This window comes from Ochotona princeps, chromosome 3 (genome assembly GCF_030435755.1).
Source record: "Ochotona princeps isolate mOchPri1 chromosome 3, mOchPri1.hap1, whole genome shotgun sequence".
Classification (NCBI taxonomy): domain Eukaryota; kingdom Metazoa; phylum Chordata; class Mammalia; order Lagomorpha; family Ochotonidae; genus Ochotona; species Ochotona princeps.
In genome coordinates, this window is record NC_080834.1 from 38,598,914 (window position 1) to 38,620,504 (window position 21,591).

Sequence of the window (21,591 nt, forward strand, 5' to 3'; positions counted from 1 at the left end):
GACGCCGGTGCAGTGGACAGCACACCCAGCTGCACGTGGGGAGCACGCCAGGGAGTTCATCTAGGCCAACGGAGGACGTCGAGTGACTCATCAGAGGGTGGGCAGAACACGTTGACAATTCTCCCAGCTCTGCAGCAAGTGTCTGGGTCTGTGGATGCACTAAGGTGGACTTGGTCAGCCGGCACACAGAGTCTCAAAACTACTAAAGCCATTCAAGTAATACCCCTGGAACACTCGTCCCCACTTTGCGGGTCTCTAAGGCAACATCAAATGACCGTTCCCCAATCCCTGGATGTAGCTTGACCGCATGAGCAGCCCCTTCCCCTCCCCTCCCAGCAGCAGCAGCAGAAGAAAATCCAACATGTTCTGCCCATTCCACCCTCCTTCCCTCTAGCCTCCCCACGCTGGTCAGAGACCCTCATGGGTGTGCACTCTCCCAAGTATGTAAACATTAAAACTAACAGAACAAGCTGAACCTGCCTTCCGGTGCGGGACGTGGCCTCCTATGCTATGGTTCGGCATTATCCCTCAATATCTGCCCTCGTCTTAGCTTTTAGATTTTCTCCTCAAGGTCTTACAACCCAATCATTCCCCAGGTTTTTCCCTTTATTTTACAGAATTGGAGGCACAAGTGTTGCGTGTCTGTGATGGAATCCTGGATCTCCTTATGGATTTCCCTACTTTGTAGAGCTTTCTTGCACAAGGCCTTGTTAGAGCGAGGCATGATTTCTCAGGGTTTATAATGAGTAGTAGGCTTGATTTTTAGATCTACATATATCCAGTATGTTTGAACATATATGTGATTTAAAAAAATTATTTTGTGCCTGGTGCAGTAGCCTCACCTTGCACTCGCCAAGATCCCATATGGGTACCAGTTCTAATCCCAGCAGCTCCGCATCCCATCCAGCTCCCTGCTTGTGGCCTGGGAAAGCAGCCGAGGACGGCCCAAAGCCTTGGGACCCTGTATCTGCATGTGGTAGAAACAGAGGAAGCTCCTGGCTCCTAGCTTTGGTTCGGCTCAGTCTGGCCCTTGAGGCCACTTGGAGAGTGAATCAGTGGATGGAAGATCTTCCTCTATGTCTCTCCTCCTCTCTGTATATCTGACTTTCCAATAAAAATAAATCCTTAAAAGAAAAAAAAAGGTATTCCACCTCCTGGTTTCGCTCCCCAAGCGGCTACTGTGGCTGAAGCTGATCTGATCTGAGAGCCAGGAACTTCTTACGGGTTCCCACGTGGCTGCCGGGACCCAGGGGCTTCGGCCGTCCTCGACTGCTTTCTCAGGCCACAAGCAGAGAGCTGGAAGGGAAGTGGAGCAGCCAGGACACAAACTGGTGCCCTTAACGGGATTCCAGTGGATGAAAAGTGAGGATTTAGGCACTAGGCTACCTTGCTGGGCCCATGGATTTCTTTTTGAGGACAGGAGCTTTTGGGTAGCACTGAAACTGGAGCAATTTGTGTATTTGCTGTCCACACTTTAGAGTGGTGCTTGAGATCATTATGTTTCCATGGCAATTCAGACTTTTAGGCTATTTAGAAAACCTAACTGCTTCTGAGTTGTTTTGCAGTTTATTGTTGCCTAGTCGAAAACTACAAGTTAGGCCACTTGTGCTTCCATGGTTTCTGGGCAGGGACTGAATTCCAAGAGTCTGATGTTACATAACCAGCTAGCATTATGTATTTGTCCTTGTTTAAGACCCGTTAACAAGCTGTATCTTTAAGAATTCGGAAGGCAAGGGTTTCAAGTTGTCATTCCCTGACAAAGATACTTCTTAAACTGGAAAATCACAGTCATGCTTTTCTGCCTCAGATAAGAGTGACAGCTTTTCTAAATGACTGGACAGAAGGGTGAGACACGAGATGGAGTAAACTGTGTGGGCAATGCAATCAAGTCAAACGGTGAATTCAGTTCTGGGGCTGCATCACTTAATGACATTCCGTTTCTCGGCTGCAAGGGAAGCTAGTCTGTTGGATTCCAGCCCAGCTGCAGCCGTGGCAGCCATTTGGGAAGTGAGTGAATGGATGGAATCTTTGTGTGTGTTTCTTTCTCTCCCTGTAACTCTGCCTTTCAAGTAAGAATAACCACCCATGGACCTGGCGCAGTAGCCTAGTGGCTAACATCCTCGCTTTGCATAAGCCGGGATCCTGTATGGGCACCAGTTCCGATCCCGGTGGCCCCAATTCCCATCCAGCTCCCTGCTTGTGGCCTGGGAGAGCAGCTGAGGACAGCCCAGGATCTTGGGACCCTGCACCCATGCAGGATTCCCAGAAGAGGCTCTGGGTTCCTGGCTTCGGATTGGCTCAGCTCTGGCCGTTGTGGCCACTTGGTAAGTGAATCAACGGGCAGAAGATCTTCCTCTCTGTCTCTCCTCCTGTCTATATATCTACCTTTCCAATAAAAATGAAATAAATCTTTAAAAAAGAAACCATCCTCTTAAGAACATAATATAATCAATTAGTGTTTGGTAGCAGTGTGATGTTGAATGAATGATATATGTTTAAATTTTTGTATTGGGTATAGGACATAAATATGAAGTTGGAACTGGTACTGTGGTATAGTACGTAAAACAGTGCCTGCTGTGCTGATACCCTGGATGGGCTCTGGTTCAAGTCCTGGTTGCTACACTTCTGATACCGCTTCCTGCTAATGTGCCTGGGAAGCAGCAAAAGATAGCCCACATACCAGGAGGTACTGGAAAAAGACCTGGAAGAAGTTCTGGGCTCCTGGCTTCGGACTGGCCCCATTCCAGCTGCTGTGGCCATCTGGGGAGTGCATCAGTGGGTGGACGATCTCTCACACTCTTCTGTAACACTTTCCAGAAAATGATTTAAAAATATATAAAGCTATTTTTAAAATATATTTTAACTTGGCATATACAAGATAGCTCAACATATAATCAATATAAAATTGTTAAACATAATACTTTACATTTTTTCCTCATGGTTTTAGAATTCATTTCACATTTTACATTTGCACTGCATTTAAATTTAGATGTGAAATTTCCTCCAAAATTCTGGCACTTTGCTTAGATTTCAGAAAAATTAGAAGGAAAAAATTAAAGTCAGGTACCGAGCTTGTTCAAGGCATACTTAAAAATTTTCTAATAATTGTACCAGGTGCTATGTTGAAATTTAAATGAATGAAAATAGGATAAAATTTTAAATTTAGGTAAGCTGTCACACTTGCTGTGTTTTAGCCCTGAGGATGCGTGTGTGGCTTGCAGCTTCCGTTCTGCCTGGCACAGGCCTCATTTTCATGTACAGGGGCGGGGGGCCAGCTGCTTGGGCCAGCAAAGGCGCTGCTTGGCATGTCCACAGCCCATGCTGGAGTGCCAGGCTCCAATCCTGGCTCCTGTACTTCGGTCGACTTCCTGCTCATGCGCACCCTGGCAGGCATCATCTGATGGATAACTCCCGTCCCTGCCTCGCTTGCGGGAGACCCAGATGGAGCTCCAGGCTCCTGTCTCTGACCTGGTCAAGCCTGACCATCACATGCACTTGGCGGAGTGAACCAACTGGTGGATGTAACACTTCCTTCTGTCTCTCTTTCAACAAAAAGGAAAGTAGCCATCCTGCTTTTTTCACCTCATTTGTAGTCTTATTTTTGGCTCTTTTGTTTTAAGGATCAGAAGTTTGTGATTAACATTTTGTAGTGTTCAGTGACATTATGAGGTCTCCTAAATTGGTAAGTCACAGTTCATTTTCTGAAAAGGAAAAGCCTAGGTCAGTTGCGTGGTGCACATTAAGCCTTTGCCTGCAGTGCTGGCACTCCATATGGATGCTGACTCCAGACCCACCTGGCTGCTTTACTCCTAATTCAGCTCCCTGCTATCTGCGAACGTAGTGGAAGACGGCCCAAGTCCTTGGACCCTGGTACCCACGTGGGAGACGCAGAAGCAGCTCCTGGTTCCTGGCCCAGCCCCGGCCATTGCGGCCATTTGGGAAATGAACTGATGGAAGATCCTGTCTCTCCTTCTCTCTCTGCAAGTTTCCTTTCAAATAAAAGTAAATTAAAAAAAAAAAAAATTAAAGGATAGTCTGTTTCCCTTTGCATTAGTTAGGGATATCCCGAAGATTTTCGTAAGTCTGATTTTTTGAGTCTACTACTTAACTATTTTGTTTAGAACTTTAGATTTTTGTTCAGTCCCTGAGGGAAAAGCTTAGGCAGTGGCTTTGTGTAGTGTGTGACGTATTTGCTTACTTTCAGGATCATTGCTTGAGTCTGAAGAACTAGGTATTTAAACAGCCTCCTAGGTTTGTTTTATTCATTTTGTTCCTACGTGACTACAACTGACACTGTGAGCTAGCTGCTGCGGACTGGGTAGCCCAGAACACGAAGGACTCACTCAATGCAAATAAATACTGATTTCTGTGGCACATTTGTCTTTTTCTGCTTAAGAAAATCCTTGATTCAAGTGCTAAACTTGATTCTACATCACCAGATTCAAAGTCAGCTTCTTGAGGTCTACATTTTAATAGTTGTAAAGAAACATTAAATGGTGTTAACTGTCCTGGCCTTGGGAAAATCTTGTGAAGGTCATTCTTTATACAGGACGTAAAATGCAGCAGGATGCAGGGATTGAAAGTTTCCATAAAAATAAAGCGGGTGCAGAGGTGGGAGGAAGGCCGGCTGCAGGTCTGAGAGCGAACGGCTCAGTAGCTGCTGACAGCTTTAGTATGCTAATGGGAATTGACTGTTGGCTACCTCACTGCTTCCCCCCCTCATGATTTTTCTAGAGCCCCTTTGAAATGTGTTTTGATTTGCCAGGAATTTCCCATTTTAACTAAGTTAACACAAACTAACCCTCAACTCATTCGTATAAATGTGTTCATAATACTTTTTATTTGTACATTTAATCTATATAATCAGTATTTTTTAGTTTCAAGATTTGTTCGGCAGTATCTTCTTTTAAAGTTGGTTTTTGCTCTTACCATCATTCTATTCCTCTGTTTTCCTACTGTGAATTTTTCTAACTTTTAGTGTACTGATCTGAGCATTTCTTCTTTTCGCTATGCCGGTACGTGTAAGACTAAAACCTCATTTGACTTTTGCTGCATTTTCTAAATTCTGATACTATTGTTATCACAATCATTTTTCTTTTGACCCCACCAAATGAGCTGTTCTAAAAGCTCATCTTTAAAGTATCCTAGTTAATTTTCTTTGCATCTTGGTGCAAGGAGGACCATGAAGAATCTTGTAATGACAGGCTTCTAAACCTCACAGGGTTGAGTGGATGCACTGACAAGGGAGCTGCCCCCCTGTCCCTGCCATCAAGTGATGTAGCCACGAAATCAACATTTGTTTAAGGTTTATTTATGTTTATTTGAAAGGCAGATTTACAGAAAACAGAGAGAAATGTCTTCCATCCACTGGTTCACTCTCTACATGGCTGCAAAGGTCAGAACTGAGCTGATCTGAAGCCAGGAGGTAGGAGTTTTCTCTGGGTCTCCCATGGGTGCAGGGGCCCAAGGACCAGAGCAGTTTTCCACTACTTTCCCAGTTCATAAGCAGAGAGCTGGATCGGAAGCAAAGACCCTGGTAGTAGAACTGGCACCCACATGGGATGGCAGCGTTGCATGCAGAGGATTAGCTCACTGAGCCATCACACAGTCCCAACATTTTTGAAGTCAACTGGCAACCTTTGGGTCACTCGGTAAGTGGGCTGCAGTAATCCACTGAGGAGATGCGAGTTACCTTTAAAAACCAGAGGCCTACCACTAAGCATTCCAGCTTTCTTGGTAATAAAAGTAGCCAGATCCACCTTACTCTACACTTTAGGAGGGATAACTCAGTGTGCTCCTTACCACCAGATCCCTACAAGTTTCCTGAAGCAGGTCGCTGTGTTTTAATTTTCTTGCCACACGCTGGCATGCGAGCGTCTCAGCCGAGCTGCAGGGCTGCCGTGCTGGTTAATCCTTGCTCATTTGGTCCAGTCGGCAGAGTGCCCCCAACCGAATGGGTTAGTGTTGTACCTTGCAGAAGGGGAAGATGATGAAGATCTTTTGAACTAAGTTATGACAAAGGGATGGAGGTTTTTTTTTTTTAAACATTTTTACTGCATTTCATTTTTTTAAATTAATTACATTGCATTATGTGATACATTTTTTATGCACTGGGATTCCCCCCGCCCCTCCCCACACCCTCCCCCCACGGCGGATTGCTCCACCTTGTTGCATTTCCATAGTTCAATGGTTTCTTGGTGAGACCATCTCTGGTCTGAAGGTAGAGCCGGCAGAGTATCATCCCAATCAATCAAAAGCCCCAACATAATATTTTCAACCATTTACAACATTGTGGCATTAATTGACATGGTATTGATTAACCAATGTTAATAGGAAAACGCAGGTTCTCAACCACAACCTGTGACTTCCTCATAGACATTTCAATTTTGGTTTATATTCAACCGTGTTCTATACACCTTAAAATGGCTTACATTGCTATTCAGCTGTCTCATGCCTATTTTAATTTTAGTATTTAGCAGTTTATAGCATTGAAGCACGTTTTCGCTGAACCTGGCTGTTTTTCAGGTGGTCTAACTCTAGAATTGTAACAGGATATATGTCAACAGTTTAGATGAGCATGTTTAGGAGGGTGTGCAGAGAAATCTTCCATACCCCAGTGAGGAGTAACTAATCTTTGTGTCCCACCCAGTGAGGTATAAGTGCATCCCCGCTGACCGTTTCCTGTCTGTTTCTAAGCTTTCCTTGTTCTCTGTCTATCTATTCTAGTTTTGTTCGTTTGTTTTGAGGGGTTTCTGGAGCGCTCCTGATGGTTATTACGAGGGGGTGGGGACCCAAAATTGGAAGCAGACAAGAACCAGAGAAAGCTCCTCTCCCGGATGGAGGGTTTTTATACACCAGTCTCGGGGGTTAGATCTGCCAGCAGACCCCAAGGTCACCGAGCGTGAGGCAGACAGTTGCCTTCGGCCACAGGAACCACTGGAGAAGGGCCTGGCACGGTGGCACAGTGGTTAAGGTCCTTGCCTTGAACGCCCCAGGATCCCATATGGTCACTGGTTCTAATCCCGGCAGCTCCACTTCCCATCCAGCTCCCTGCCTGTGGCCTGGGAAAGCAGTCGAGGACGGCCCAATGCCTTGGGACCCTGCACCCACGTGGGAGACCTGGAAGGGGTTCCAGGTTCCCAGCTTCAGATCATGGCAGCACTGGCCGTTGGGGTCACTTGGGGAGTGAACCATCGGAAAGAAGATCTTCCTCTGTTTCTCTTCCTCTATGTATATCTGACTTTCCAACAAAAAAATAAATAAATCTTTAAAAAAAAAAAAAAAAACCACCGGAGACAAGCTGGTGAGGAATGCTGGCTTTATTACACACAGGTTACAGGTTTTAAAGGATAAGGAAGGGGAGGGCAGGAGGGAGCCTTGTAGCAGACCCCACGCCCACCAAAGACACTGTAATTGGCTGTATGACAGGTCTATCTCCCTAGATCTTCCGGTCATGTCAGAGGTCACATTCCAGGTGTACTTCCCTTGACCTTCTAGCCATGTTGGAGGTCACACTCCACGTGTAGGCCTGAAGGTTGTGCCTCGGGCCTTGGGGAAGGTTAGGCTTAAACCACGCCCTCCAGGCAGCAGGGCAGGGGTCTGGGTGATCGTCCACACACCAGAGGGTAGAACAATGAAGTATTACCGCCTTGCCAGCTGAAAGCAAGCTGCCTCTGTGGGGTGTTTTCTGGATAAGTGTGGAGGGAAAGACATTTGCCAGCCAACAGCTGCCTAGCAGACATGAAGGGATGTTTTAAAATGGCTCAAGCAATGAAATCACTTGTACAGTCACCACTTGGTTAAACGCATAGTAATCTTCTGTCACTAATATTGTACAAGTAAAAATGCCACCACAAAAGTAAAAAGTAAACATTTTAGTGCTTAACAGCTATGTCCTACAATACAGTGCCTTACTTCAATTCTCAGCTCTTACTACTGAGTCCTGTTCAAATAAACAGAATCTATATATCCATCTAGACAACACACATTCCTCCATTGCTATCACTGCCTTTTTTATATATATTTTTAAAGATTTATGTACTCATTTGAGTTAAAGAGACAGACACACAGACATCCTCCCTGCACCAATTCACTCTTCAAATGGCCCCAATCTCAGGGCCTGGCCAAACCAAAGCCAGGATCCCATGTGGCCCACTGCACACACACAAACATACCTTCTCTGTTGGTGGAAAAAGTAAAATTAAAAATAAAGCTGTTTTTGATACAAAAATATTTTGAAGTCCACGTATAGTGTTTTCATTATACATCCTTTCCATGAAATTTCCAAAAACCAACTTGGATAGGATGGTACCGATCTGCTGCTTGCTCGTTTGTTCGGCAGCACCAGCTCAGTCCACTGCAACAGGACTATTTAATGCCTTACCCCGCTGGCTCAGTCTACTTCAACAGGACAGTGCTTAATGCTTTAACAATCAGCGACAACTAGATGCACTGTCCTCCTGTTACCAGCTTCTACCCGGATGGACATTCACACTGACTCCGTCACTTTGCTGCTATAAAATGCTCAAGTCAGAGTGGGTGTTACCTGCACTGAAGTATCATGCTCGACCCCTCAGAGTGCTTGGGTACAAGTCCTGGGGTTGTTTCCAGTCTGATTTCCCGCCAATGCAGACCTTGGGGATCTGCGCTGTTCCCGGCCCGGTTAGGCCTGGCCCAGTCCTGACCCAGCCTGGGCAGTGAACCTGCAGGCAGATCTCTTGCTTTATTTGTCTCAGATTTGCAAAATAAGTAAATAAAGTTGAACAACCTTTCATGCATCATATAAAAATACTTTTATATATAAAATACAGATTATAAATACACATATTTACTTGCATTTACATAAACATTTCTACAGTTCTGATTGCCTGGTGAAAAGGAATGTCCCACTTCTTTTTATTTGTGATGAATTTCTGCTAAAATCCATTCTTAGTCAAGGGATAGTTTCAGTTTCAGAATAAAAAGAATGCACTCAGCTTTCAGCAGTTCCGGGCACACAGGTCTATCACGCCCTGGTGAACCTGAGCACTGAAAGGACTTCCTGGCCTGCTTGTCTAGAGAGTGCAGTGCTCCCATGGAGACCTTTTGTCTTCATAGTTTTCAAAATATCTTCTGAAATGAAAATTAAAATGAAAGGGAAAAATCAAATTAGTTGGTGTATACAGCTACTAAATACTAACAGAATTATAAGCACAGATTATTTTTTAAAAAGATTTATCTTTTTATTGCAAAGTCAGTTATACAGAGAGGAGGAGAGACAGAGAGGAAGATCCTCCGTCCGATGATTCACTCCCCAAGTGAGCCGCAACAGCCGGAGCTGCACCAATCCGAAGCCAGGAGCCTGGAACTTCTTCCAGGTCTCTCTTTGCAGGCTCAGGATCCCAAAGCTTTGGGCCATCCTCAACTGCTTTCCCAGGTCACAGGCAGGGAGCTGGATGGGAAGCAGGGCTGCCAGGATTAGAACCAGCACCCAAATGGGATCCTGGCGTGTTCAAGGTGAGGACTTCAGCTGCAAGGCCACTGCACCAGGCCCGTAAGCACAGACTATTTATAACTTCCTGAGACAAAATAATCTACACCAAGGATTCCACATGGATAAAGTAAAAGTGTATGAAGAGTTTGCCTGCAATTCAGACCAAGCACTTTGTATTCTGAGAACACTGCTCAGGACCTTACGAGGAGGGGCCGGTGCGGACTCCACAGAGGCAGCGCTTGCACTTGGTGCTTCAGCAAGTGCTCAGTTTTCAGCTGCCTGCCTCCATTTCTGTCCTGAGTCCTTTCTTCCGGATGAAAAATGACAATGAAGCAATGAACAAACAATAGTGATACTGTATGCTGAGAATAAAGGAGAAGTAACGTTTGTTTCAGGTATATTAAAAAAGTAAAACTTTAAATACAGCTAAAAAGACTAAAAGAATGGCATTACTAAAAAATAAAACTGGTAATGATGTGACTTGAGGGGCTAAAGGATAGAAATCAAACTTGATGTATATGAAAAGAGGAAAGATTACAATTAATTACAAAGTCCTCTGAAAATGAAGATTAAAAAACCCAAACACTATCACAGCTTTCATGATAAAACTTCAGATGAACTAAAGACTATTACTGGGTGGAGAGACTATTCACAATATTACTGGATGAAGGGTTCGAAGGAATAACGGATTTTGTATTTCAGTATTTGCTAACGAATGAGACCAAAGCTGAGCATGTGTGTTAATGTCAGTGATTGGGTAGATTACTATGCACGCCCCGCATAAATTAATGTCTTCGACATTATCTTCTGATTTTAGCGAAACAAATTGGTAAACAACAAACTAGCTGGAATTACCTGGATTATTTTCTTTGATGGTAACTAAGTAGAATGATCCTCTTGGTGACAGCAGCTCTGAAGCTACAGGAAAAAATCTGTCCATGACTTCTCGGCCACTTCTGCCACCGGCCCAAGCTGCCTCTATTCCATGACTCCCCACCTGCGGCCAATGAGAGAATGTCTTCTACGACTCAAGTCCAGCGCCACTCAGATCACAAGCTGGGCCTTTCTGATTGATAACAAGTAACATCCTAGACATGTATATACTCTGTAGTGCTGCCAAAGAGGCAAGGCAAAATGGGAGTTCTACCGTTTCCTGGTTTATGTGACTGTGGGTAAAGTTTTGTGAAATGGAAAAAATAGTTCCATCTATATAATTAGGAAAGTAATTAAAAAAAATTTTTTTTGCTGTTAGGAGTAAATGAGGAAGTCTACAAACTTTTGAGAAAACTTTGCCCTTCATTTAGTAATAGATTATGAACTGTATTTAAAAAAAAACATTTATTTTTATTGGAAAGACTCCCCAGATGGCCGCAATATCTGGGGCTGAAAGGATCTGAAGCCAGGAGCTTCTTCTGGGTCTCCGATACAGGTGTAGGGTCCCAAGGCTTTAGCCCATCCTCTACTGCCCTCCCAGACCACAAGCAGGGAGCTGGATGGAAACTGGAGCAGCTGGGATATGAACTGGTGCCTGTGTGGGATCCCAAGTGTGCAAGGAGAGGATTCAGGCACTGAGCCATTGCACTGGGCCCGAGAAAAAAAAAATTGTTTTTAAAGATTTGTTTATTTTTATTGCAAAGTCAGATATACAGAGAGGAGGAGAGACAGAGAGGAAGATTTTCCGTCAGATGATTTACTCTCCAAGTGACTGCAACAGACGATCCGAAGCCAGAAGCCAGGAATTTCTTTCAGGTCCCCCGCATGGGTGCAGGGTTCCAGGGCTTTGGGCCATCCTCAACTGCTTTCCCAGGCCATAAGCAGGAAGCTGGATGGGAAGTGGAGCTGCTGGGATTAGAACCGGTGCCCACATGGTATGCTGGTGTGTTCAAGAGGAGGACTTTAGCCGCTAGGCCACCACGCCAGGCCCGAGAAAAAAAAATTTTTAAGGTAAACTTGAGTACTGTTCTTCTATCAACCTAATTCTATTCTAAAAACAAAATCTGTAAGGTAATGCAGTATTATGGATCTTACCAACGTATACTGTCCTGACAATGTAAGAATATTTTAAAGAAATGAGTAGAAATGTCCTTTAACACTACTGTTTCCCTTCTGTGTCCTTCCTTTGTGTTGCTGCCTTATTTTGGTGGTCCCTGTTCTTTGGATAGGAAGTCAGCTAAGATGGTCTTCGGCCAGCGTACACGCTGACACCCTCTGCAGGCCCACCTCCTGTCACTCTCCAGTAGGAAGCAGGACCCCTCTGATGGGGCTCTGTGGGCAGAGGTCTGTAGAGGCATCTGTGGGTGGACTACTTAGGGAAGCTCAGCAGTTCTGTCTACTTACACTGGACACGCCGCTACAATGAGATCACCTGGCCAACCACCTTCTCCCAGGCCGTAAAAGGCAGGCTTCAGTCTGCACGATGGAGCAGTCATGTCTGGTGGCCTGCTGTACGCCTGCTGTGCAGGCCAGCTGCTGTGTCCTCTCCTGATCCTCAGAGACCACAGGCCAACAGGATCTGATTTTTTTTTTTTAAGATATACTTATTATTATTTGGAAAGGCAGATGTACAGAGAGGAGGAGAGACAGAGAGGAAGATCTTCCGTCTGATGATTCACTCCCCAAGTGACTGCAATGGCTGGTGCTGCGCCAATCCAAAGCCAGGAACCAGGAACTTCTTCCAGGTCTCCCACGTGGGTGCAGGGTCCTTATGCATTGGGCCATCCTCAACTGCTTTCCCAGGCCACAAGCAGGGAGCTGGATGGGAAGTGGAGCTGCCGGGATTAGAACCGGCGCCCATATGGAATCCCGGTGCGTTCAAGGTGAGGACTTTAGCCACTACGCTATCGTGCTGGGCCCATCAGGATCTTACGTCTTGTTTCTGGATACGCTAGTATGCATAGCCACCACTTCTTACAAGCACAAACTTTATAATTAAAGTTGCATGTATGTCTCCTGGTTCTGTAAGTCTGTTAGGCTTTACTTTTGTTCTGTTGATCTTCATGCCTCTTCCCTAAAAAGTTTTCAAAACGTTCATGCAAAATGTGTGCTATGAAAAAGTGATGCATAGCAGAAAAACAGAGATAGATGGAGGCCCGTTGTGAAGGCTCAATGGCAAATCCTCCGCTTGAAAGTGGCAGCTCCCATGGGGTGCTGGTTAGTGTCCCAGCTGCTCCACTTCTCATCTACCTCTCTGTTTACGGTCTGGGAAAGCAGTAGGATGACGGCCCAAAGCCTTGGACTCTGCACCCACGTGGGAGACCCAGAAGAAGCTGCTGGCTTCACATCAGACCAGCTGAGCTCTGGCAGCTGTGGCCATTTGGGGAGTAAACCAGTGGAAGAGTTTTCTGTCTCTCCTTCAACTTGTAATCTTATCTGCCTTTCCAACAAAAATTAAAAAATTTTTTTCTTAAAGATACAGATGGACAACTCTTTATCTGGTTCATACCCCAAATGCCCATGGCTGTTTGGGCTGGGCCAGGGTCCAGTCTGGGAGCCAGAGACTCAACGCAGGTCCCCCATGTGGAAGGCAGGAATGGAATTACTTAAACCATTACCACTGCCTCATAGGGTTTCTATCTGAGGAAACTGGCGTCAGGAGCCAGAGGTGAGTAGCAAACCCAGGAACTTCCACATGGGGACACAGGCATCTTAACTAGTACGCCAAATGTCTACACATAAATTTATCTTTAAATCCTACTTATCCACGAACCTTTGGAAGTACCCTCATATTTCCTTGATTTGGTTTTCAGACCAATGGTGCAGGTCTTGACTCTGACTACATCCACTTTTAATTCACTTCCTATTGAAGCTCCAGTACACCTACGCTACTAACTGCTCAGCACATGGACACTGCACTGCGTCATCGACAAGTTCCAGCAGCTGGAGGAGTCAGAGGCACAGAGCCTAGGACCAGGAAAGGGGGTCAGAAGAGGGACACTGTGGGGCCACCGTGTCGCCACAATCTCAGTAGTTAGCAGGAATGACAGACCATGATTTACTGTTCTTGTTACACAATTAAGTTCACATCATTTACTATCACAAATACGGATGTAAGCAGATTTTCTGAGTTCTGATTTTACACTATTGCTGAATGGCTTTGTTAAATTTTCTCACAACGACTGAGATTATTAGACTGAAATATTGTCACTGTTTTTTTTTAAAGATGTATTTATTTATTTTAAAGGTAGAGTTACAGAGAAGAGATACAGAGAAAGATACTTTTTAGACACTTGTTCACTCCCCAAATGTCCACAATGGCCAGATCTGGTCCAGGCCAGAGCCAGGAGCGGGGAGCTTCACCCAGGTCTCCCACGTGCCCAGCCAGGACCGCAGCACTTGGGCTGTCTGCCGCTGCTTTCCCAGGCGCATGAGCAGGGAGCCGGATCAGAAGCAGAGCACTGTGAACCAGCATCCCTGGTGCTGGACGCACCCTTGAGGCGAACCTCCGAGAGCTTTCCTAGAGCGTTTCTAAGATTCAGTTCCCTTATCCTCTGTGGCACAAGAGCAAGGACTAACCTGTCATTGGCAGTAATAGCAGCCAAACAGGCTTTAGGTTTTAAATTCCATGAATTCCATTATGGATAACCACAAGTAAAATCAGACAGTTTGTTAGCAGTCATGGACTAATGTCATTTGATTTCTACAAACAAATCAGCCACAATGTCTGATGACTAAATTCTGTTGTCAGTCTTACCTCTTCAGGGGGAGTCACCACATAGGGGGGATTGAACACGAGAAGATCAACTTTCCCCTTCAGTCTCGGTAGCAAGCCTTTGACCTGGACACATTCAAAAACAGAGTGTATATGCAGGACATATCTAGCATAGATTGAGCACAACTTCACGGCTATATGTGCTCACTTAGACATTTCCCATAACCAAGAAAAATGTGTTATGAAATGCCAGAAATGTGGGCCCGGTGGCGTGGCCGAGTGGCTAAAGTCCTCGCCTTGAACGCCCCAGGATCCCATATGGGCGCCGGTTCTAATCCCGGCAGCTCCACGTCCCATCCAGCTCCCTGCTTGTGGCCTGGGAAAGCAGTCGAGGACGGCCCAAAGCCTTGGGACCCTGCACCCGCGTGGGAGACCTGGAAGAGGTTCCTGGTTCCCAGTATCAGACTGGCGTAGCACTGGCCCATTGCGGCTCACTTGGGGAGTGAATCATCGGACGGAAGATCTTCCTGTCTGTCTCTCCTCCTCTCTGTATATCTGACTTTGTAATAAAAATAAAATCTTAAAAAAAAAGAAGAAATGCCAGAAATGTATCTTTATTAACAGGAAACCTTAGAGGATGACACTTCCTGCTTTCTACTTCTGTAATTACTGGTAAATGCATTGGCTGACAGAATCAGATTTCAAAGTGTTTAAAATACTTGAAAGAGAGATACTGAAATTAAAAAATGTTTGTATTTTGAAAATGTTTCTGCTGGGCACAACGTTATACACAAGAAAATATTGTTTTAAAAAAAGCACATTTCGGGCCCGGCATGGTGCCCTAGCAGCTAAAGTCCTCGCCTTGAACGCCCCGGGATCCCATATGGGCGCCAGTTCTAATCCCGGCAGCTCCACTTCCCATCCAGCTCCCTGCTTGTGGCCTGGGAAAGCAGTCGAGGACGGCCCAAAGCTTTCGGACCCTGCACCTGTGTGGGAGACCCGAAAGAGGTTCCAGGTTTCCGGCTTCGGATCAGCACAGCACCAGTCGTTGCGGTCACTTGGAGAGTAAATCATCTGACGGAAAATCTTCCTCTCTGTCTCTCCTCCTCTCTGTATATCTGACTTTGTAATAAAATAAATAAATCTTAAAAAAATAAAAAAAAGCACATTTAGGGCAAATGGCTACTGAAAGAATTCCTTTGAATTAAACACTTCAACAAATATTCTATCCTATCTACTCACTTACTCCCTAAATGCCTCCAGCAGCCAGGGTGGGGCCAGACTAAAGCTAGGAACCTGGAATTCCATTTGGGTGGCAGGGACCCAGGCCTTTGAACCATCAGCCAATGTTTCTTTTTCTTTCTTTTTTTTTTATGAGCCAAACGTTTATTTATTCATTTCTTGCATTTGAAGTATTCTTTTTTTGTTTGTTTTTAAGATTAATTTATTTTATTACAAAGTCAGATATACAGAGAGGAGGAGAGACAGAGAGGAAGATCTTCCGTCCAATGATTCACTTACCAAGTGAGCCACAATGGCCGGTGCGCGTCGATCCGAAGCTGGGAACCAGGAACCTCTTCCAGGTCTCCCACGCGGGTACAGGGTCCCAGTGCATTGGGCCGTCCTCAACTGCTTTCCCAGGCCACAAGCAGGGAGCTAGATGGGAAGTGGAGCTGCCGGGATTAGAACCGGCGCCCATATGGGATCCTGGGGCATTCAAGGCGAGGACTTTAGGCGCTAGGCCACGCCGCCTTAGTCCTTAACGACTACGCAACTGCAGTCAACCCCTTTACGGGGTTTCCCCTCTCGGTCAGTTTTACAGAGGCCTACCCATTCCCCAAGTCATGTTGTCATCAACCTTAATGAGGTTGATCTGGTGTTCGGCACACAGGGCCTCCACCAACTTGACATACATGGGCTCATCACAGTTGGATGCCAGCACACAGAGGTGGGCTTGGCACTCGTCTAAGGCTTTGGCCACGCGTGAGGCCGTTGTGGATGAGAGCGGTCTTGAGCACCTCTTGTAGAGCAGTGCTCACATCCGTTACACATCCAGCAGCGATGCCTTCCTCAGCCATGGCGGTGGGTTATGAGTGAAGCCAAATCTTGAATGCACTCGGGCCTCACCTCCATGCGGCTCGGCAGCAGCAGCAGTTTGAAAGAGTATAAGCCAATGTTTGCTGGGATGCATTAGATGGAAGTAGACTGGAAGGGGTGCAGCTAGGACTGGGACAAGCACTCAGATATGGGATGCAGGAGTGCAAGCAGTGGCATAACCTACTGCACCACAATATCCACCCATTTAAAAACTTGAAGAAGCAGGAAGGCTATTGATGCTCATTAGGGGAAGAATGTTGCAGGGCTAGGACAGAAAGACTTGTCTTAAGTCTACCTGGTGTATGCTATTATGACTTTTGCTTATAAGAAGGCATTTCATATTTATTACTAAAGTAAGAAAACTCATACATTTAAAACAGCCTAAGTCCTTATTCTAAAATATCTTAACAAAAAAGCATGATGTTTACTTCTTAGAAAACAGCTGTCATTGGAACTTTTCCCATTTTTTTCTGACTTCATTTGCTTCTGTTGGGCAAGTTCGACCACCTGCCATTCTTCCATTTATTTATCTGACAGAACGACAGCTGAAGAGACAGAGAGCTAGAGATTTTCCATTCACTAGTTCACATTCCAAATGCTCGTAAGAGACAGACAGCTGCACCAGACTGAAACCCGGAGCCAGAAACTCTATTCTCATCTCTTATACGCTTGGCACGAACCCAAGTACCTGCACCTTCATCCACTGCCTTCCCAGAAGTAGCAGCAGGAAGCTGGATCAGAAGCAGAGTAACTGGGATTTGAACCAGTCCTCGATATGGAATGCAGACATCCCAAGCAGAGGCCTAACCTCAGCCATGATGCCAGTCCCTCACCAGTTACTCTTAACTCGAGTAGTTTAGAGATGGTCTATCCTGATCATGCTGCTGAGTAGGGCCATGACCCTGGTAGAAGTCAGTCACCTCTATATTCTATTCCTCCTTGGCAGAACACAATTGAGGGGTAGCACACAACTCAAATTGATCCAACACACTCATTCAGGGTCTTCTGCAAAATAAGATGTAGATATGCAAACTTGTTATGATCAAGTGAATAAAAGACTATAGACAAATTCAGAACTGAGAGAAAGATGCTTTTAACATCATTTGAGTTCCTGGAGCCAGCTGTACCTGAAACCACCCATTGTTAGTGTTTAAGACAGTTTGAAGCAGTTGACTACTACTTTCAATTGAAAGATACCATGCGTACAAGTCAATATAAATTTCTTCTAAAAATGTGGAAAGATGGATTACCGTAAAAAATTTATTTTGTATGTAATATCCTATTTAGGGGTCAGAAGCTAACTAATTCATTATTAAAGCTTTTTTGACCTAAAACATCATGGCCTTAACTTATCTGAGGAATAGATTTATTATTATTTTTCAAAGATTTATTTTATTCTTTATTTGAAAGACAGAGAGAGGGGAAGAGAGAAAGAAAAAGATCTTTCATCTAGTGGTTCACTCCCCAAATGGCCTCAATGGGCAGTACAGAGCTGTTCCAAAGCAAGCCAGGAGCCAAGAGCTTCCTTTGGGCCTCCTTCATGGGTACAGGGTCTCAAGGACTTGGGCCATCCTCCACTGCCACAAACAGGAAGCTAGAAGGGAAGCGGAGCAGCCAAGACATGAACTGGTGCCCATATGAAATGCCAACACTGTGGGCAGAGGCTTAGTCTACCATGCCATGGTTATGATCCCACATTGAGTATTATAGGACAAGAATTATTGGCTCACCAAATCTGTAATGATTGGTTGAATATGAACTCGGTTGCAGCGTGCTGTTTCCAGTGTACAGGCTGCGGCCTCGGGATTGATGTCAGTGCACCTGCAGAAAAGGAAGGAACGTAGATTCTCAAAAGCCTTGTCTCTGATCAACTCAAGGGGTGTTCTAGTAATTCCAAATGGGACAGGTCTGGGGAAAAAAATCACAATGCTTTAACAAAGATGAAAAGAATGAAGATTTGCTGTTGATGAAAAAGACTGACATAATCTATGTGCACGAATGGAATAATTCACATATATGTGCACCCACAATGGAAGGAATTCTTTAAACTATGATATGTCCAATGAAGGAGGACTAGGTAAGCAGTAAATTGGAATTTAACATGAATTCTTGTTCAGAAAATGTGACACAATAACAAATGAAAAACATGAAAAATATAGGACCACACATTGTAAAAATTTACTAGTGATTTAAATTTCTTTTTTTTTCTGTTTATTTTTCTCTATTTTAAAATTTTCTATCAAAAATTGTACTTATTTTTTAAAGATTCATTTAATTTTACTGGAAAGTCAGATTTATAGAGTAAAGGAGAGAGAGAAAGATCTTCCATCTGCTGATTTCACTCCCCAAGTGCCCACATGGCCGGAGCTGAGCTGATCAGAAGGCAGGAGCCAGGAGCTTCTTCTGGGTCTCCCACATGGGTGCAGGGTGCCAAGGCTCTGGGGCATACCTCCGCTGCTTTCGCAGGCCACAAGCAGGGAGCTGGATGGGAAGTGGTACCACTGGAACACAAACCCACACCCATCTAGGATCCCTGCACATGCAAAGCGAGGACTTTAGTCACAAAGCTATCGCATCGGGCCCTTCCGCCAAAATTTTTCTAAAAATTTCTGGTAAGATTATTTACCTGAAACAGTTCCAGAGATGACTTAAAATTACACTGCTCCCACAAAGATATGTTAGAAATAAAGTTTTGAACATAAAGTTATAATGTCTAAAGAAAGCCTAGTTTAAAATTGAGGTCCTTAGTATTATGTGCTTACAAAATGATTTCCGTGAGGCATTCAGAAGATCTGACTGAACCTGATACACTTACTTACAAATACAGAGCCCGGGGGCCGAGGAGAGAAGCGAGGAATGCAGACACCACGCCGGAGCCGGACCCTACTTCCAGGCATATTTCCGCACTGAAAGAAACAACCACCTAACAGGTATCAGTACAGTGTTACGAAAACACTTCACGCAGAATCATTTTACATCACTTACTTGCAAATACCCAACTAACATTTGCAACAACCATTCTGTGTTCATTTAAAGCTGCCTAATTCTGTTTTAAGATATATTTGTTTGAAAAGCAGAGTTCAAGAGCACGTTTCTGTGCACTGGTTCACTCTCCAAATGACTGGGATGGCCAGGGCTGAGCCAGGTGAAGTATGGAATTTGGAACTCCACTTGGGTCTGTAGCACAGGTGGAAGGGCCCCAGGCACTTGGGCTACCTCCTGCTGCTTTCCCAGGTGCTGCTGTAGGGAGCTGGATCCACAATGGAGCAGTCAGACCTCAAACTAGGTTCTTATGGGATCCTGGTATTGCAAAAGGTGGCTTAACATGATATAACAGCAATGTTGGCACCTGTTGCCTAATTCAAAACCACTAAAATAATGGATTTGTACTGTATTCCAAGCTCATAAAATGGTTACATATCATAACAGGTGGCTTTCCAAAAAAATCTCAACAATAAGAAACATGGAATCATGTTAACCTAAAGTTGGAAATACTATGGAAGATATCCATTGTCGTAAGGAGATCCTAGTTTTTATATCCTAAAATGACAGGGTTGGTTGTCATTTTCAGGTAGGTAGCATTAATAAACCCATCTGCATATCCAAAAGGAAAAAGACCCATCATTTTATGCATAACAGAGCAGCACATTCTGTATTCCCACAGCCTATAAGCACAACTCTGAAAATACCTGTGTGTAATCTTAGAATGGTGTTAAAATCTTCAATCTTTTGTATTTTGCTCTTTAGTTGTCTTGCCTATAATTGTATCTAAACTCCAAAACATCAACTGTCCTGTTACAAGGTTCAGTTTAATGGCATTTGCCAGCACTTTACTATTCTAAAACTCCCCAGCCACAAAGCATACAGTTTTCTACCATTGGAGCCTGCCCACACATCTGACAAGCCTTTAATGTGCCGTTAAGCTCTGTGAACTTCAACTAGGTGGCTTCTCTTACAAAACCAACTTCATGGTCTCACAAGTAATTAGAAAGCCGAGATTGGAAATATCCAAACTTGTAACAGAATCGGCTCCTTTTATAGAACTTTCTGCAAGGCAATTTGTACGTGTATAAATGGCATGTTCCACACTCTGGTAAATTCCAAAGCCCCACTGTTTACAATGAAAACTAGCTTATTATTAACATGTTAGGTTTTATACCTGTCAAATCACGACCCATTGTAAGGATAAGTAAATACAATAAAATCTTTTGAAAGCCAGTGGCTGTTTCATCCTGAGAAAACTCAGTTTTGATCTTCAAAGACCCAAATGCCTCTCATTAAAAAATTAAATGTACAATAATTTTTTAATGTTACGAAATTAAAGTGCTACGGCGTGCACTTCAACAAACTAATTCTAGCGACCGTAAAATGCTAAGAGTGGTTTCTACAGGTGCAGCTGCACGTAGCTGAATTTTTACTAAATGAAAATTTCAGGGCCTCCGCTGCCCCAGCCGCGCCGTAAGCGCTCTGAGTATGCCTATCGGGTGGATTTAAAAATACGTTCCCACTCTGCTGTGTCTCAAAGACCTTTTTTCCCTCGGGAGCTGCTTTTTATTTTGAATTTTGGTACAATTTGTATAGGCTGGGATTCCCCCCAAACTCCCACTCCCCCCAAACCTTCTACTATCGCGGCCTTCCGCTGCTAGAGGGAGTCTGACTCAATGCCACACCGCCTCATCAGCTATTTTAAAACTCCACATTAATAAGAAGCGATGCTTTGGACGTTTGCGCTTCCCAAGGTGTCCCCAGACGAACGGCAGACTGGCAGGCAGACAGTGCGCCGCGCGGAGGCGGCGGCTCACAGCGGTCCCCAGGCCTGCCTGCCGCCCTCCAGGACCTCTCCCGCCGGGGCCCTAGCCCTTCTCGCACCCCGCCAGCTCGGCCGCAGCCGCCTCGAGCACATCCAGCAGCAGGAATGTGTCCTCCGCGGGCTCGTACACGTCGCGAAAGGCCCCGCGGCCCACGTGCCCATGCAGAGGCGTGGGGAGGCTGGGCGCCGCCATCTTCCGCCGCTGCGTTTCCCGCGCATGCGCCGAGAACGCGCCTGCGCACGCGCTCGGGCGCGGTCCCGAAGGGGACGGGGCACTCGGGTTGGACTGTGGCCTGTCTCGGGAGACTGGGTCTGTCTGTGGAGGCTGCCGAAATTTCTGAAGACAATTACCTAATTGGCAGTTATTAATATTCGCTGCCGCCTTTTGAGCATTTATTTCACTTTATGAATCAGTGTTGCATAGTGGGGCACCCTCTTGCTGAAGTGATAATAGTAACTGGAAAATTTCCTGGTTTGCAAGGATTTGAAAAAAAAATGTAGTTACAAAATACAAGATTTTTTTCGTGTGTTTTCAACCATGAGCTGCACGTTAAGCTTTCAGCC

At 45.0% G+C, this 21,591-nt stretch overlaps 1 protein-coding gene and 1 pseudogene across 1 annotated transcript; both read right to left on the minus strand.

Annotated features, from left to right (window-relative positions):
- Positions 1-8,820: 8,820 nt before the first annotated feature.
- N6AMT1 (N-6 adenine-specific DNA methyltransferase 1) lies at positions 8,821-21,243 on the minus strand. Its single transcript, XM_058661729.1, has 6 exons — positions 21,087-21,243; positions 19,037-19,123; positions 17,948-18,038; positions 14,163-14,246; positions 10,328-10,469; positions 8,821-9,111 (listed from the first exon to the last, which is right to left on the minus strand). The coding sequence occupies exons 1-6, from the start codon at positions 21,218-21,220 to the stop codon at positions 9,005-9,007; spliced, it is 645 nt and encodes a 214-aa protein (XP_058517712.1). The 5' UTR covers positions 21,221-21,243; the 3' UTR covers positions 8,821-9,004.
- Positions 15,873-16,198, minus strand: LOC101517250 (small ribosomal subunit protein eS12-like; annotated as a pseudogene).
- Positions 21,244-21,591: the final 348 nt, after the last annotated feature.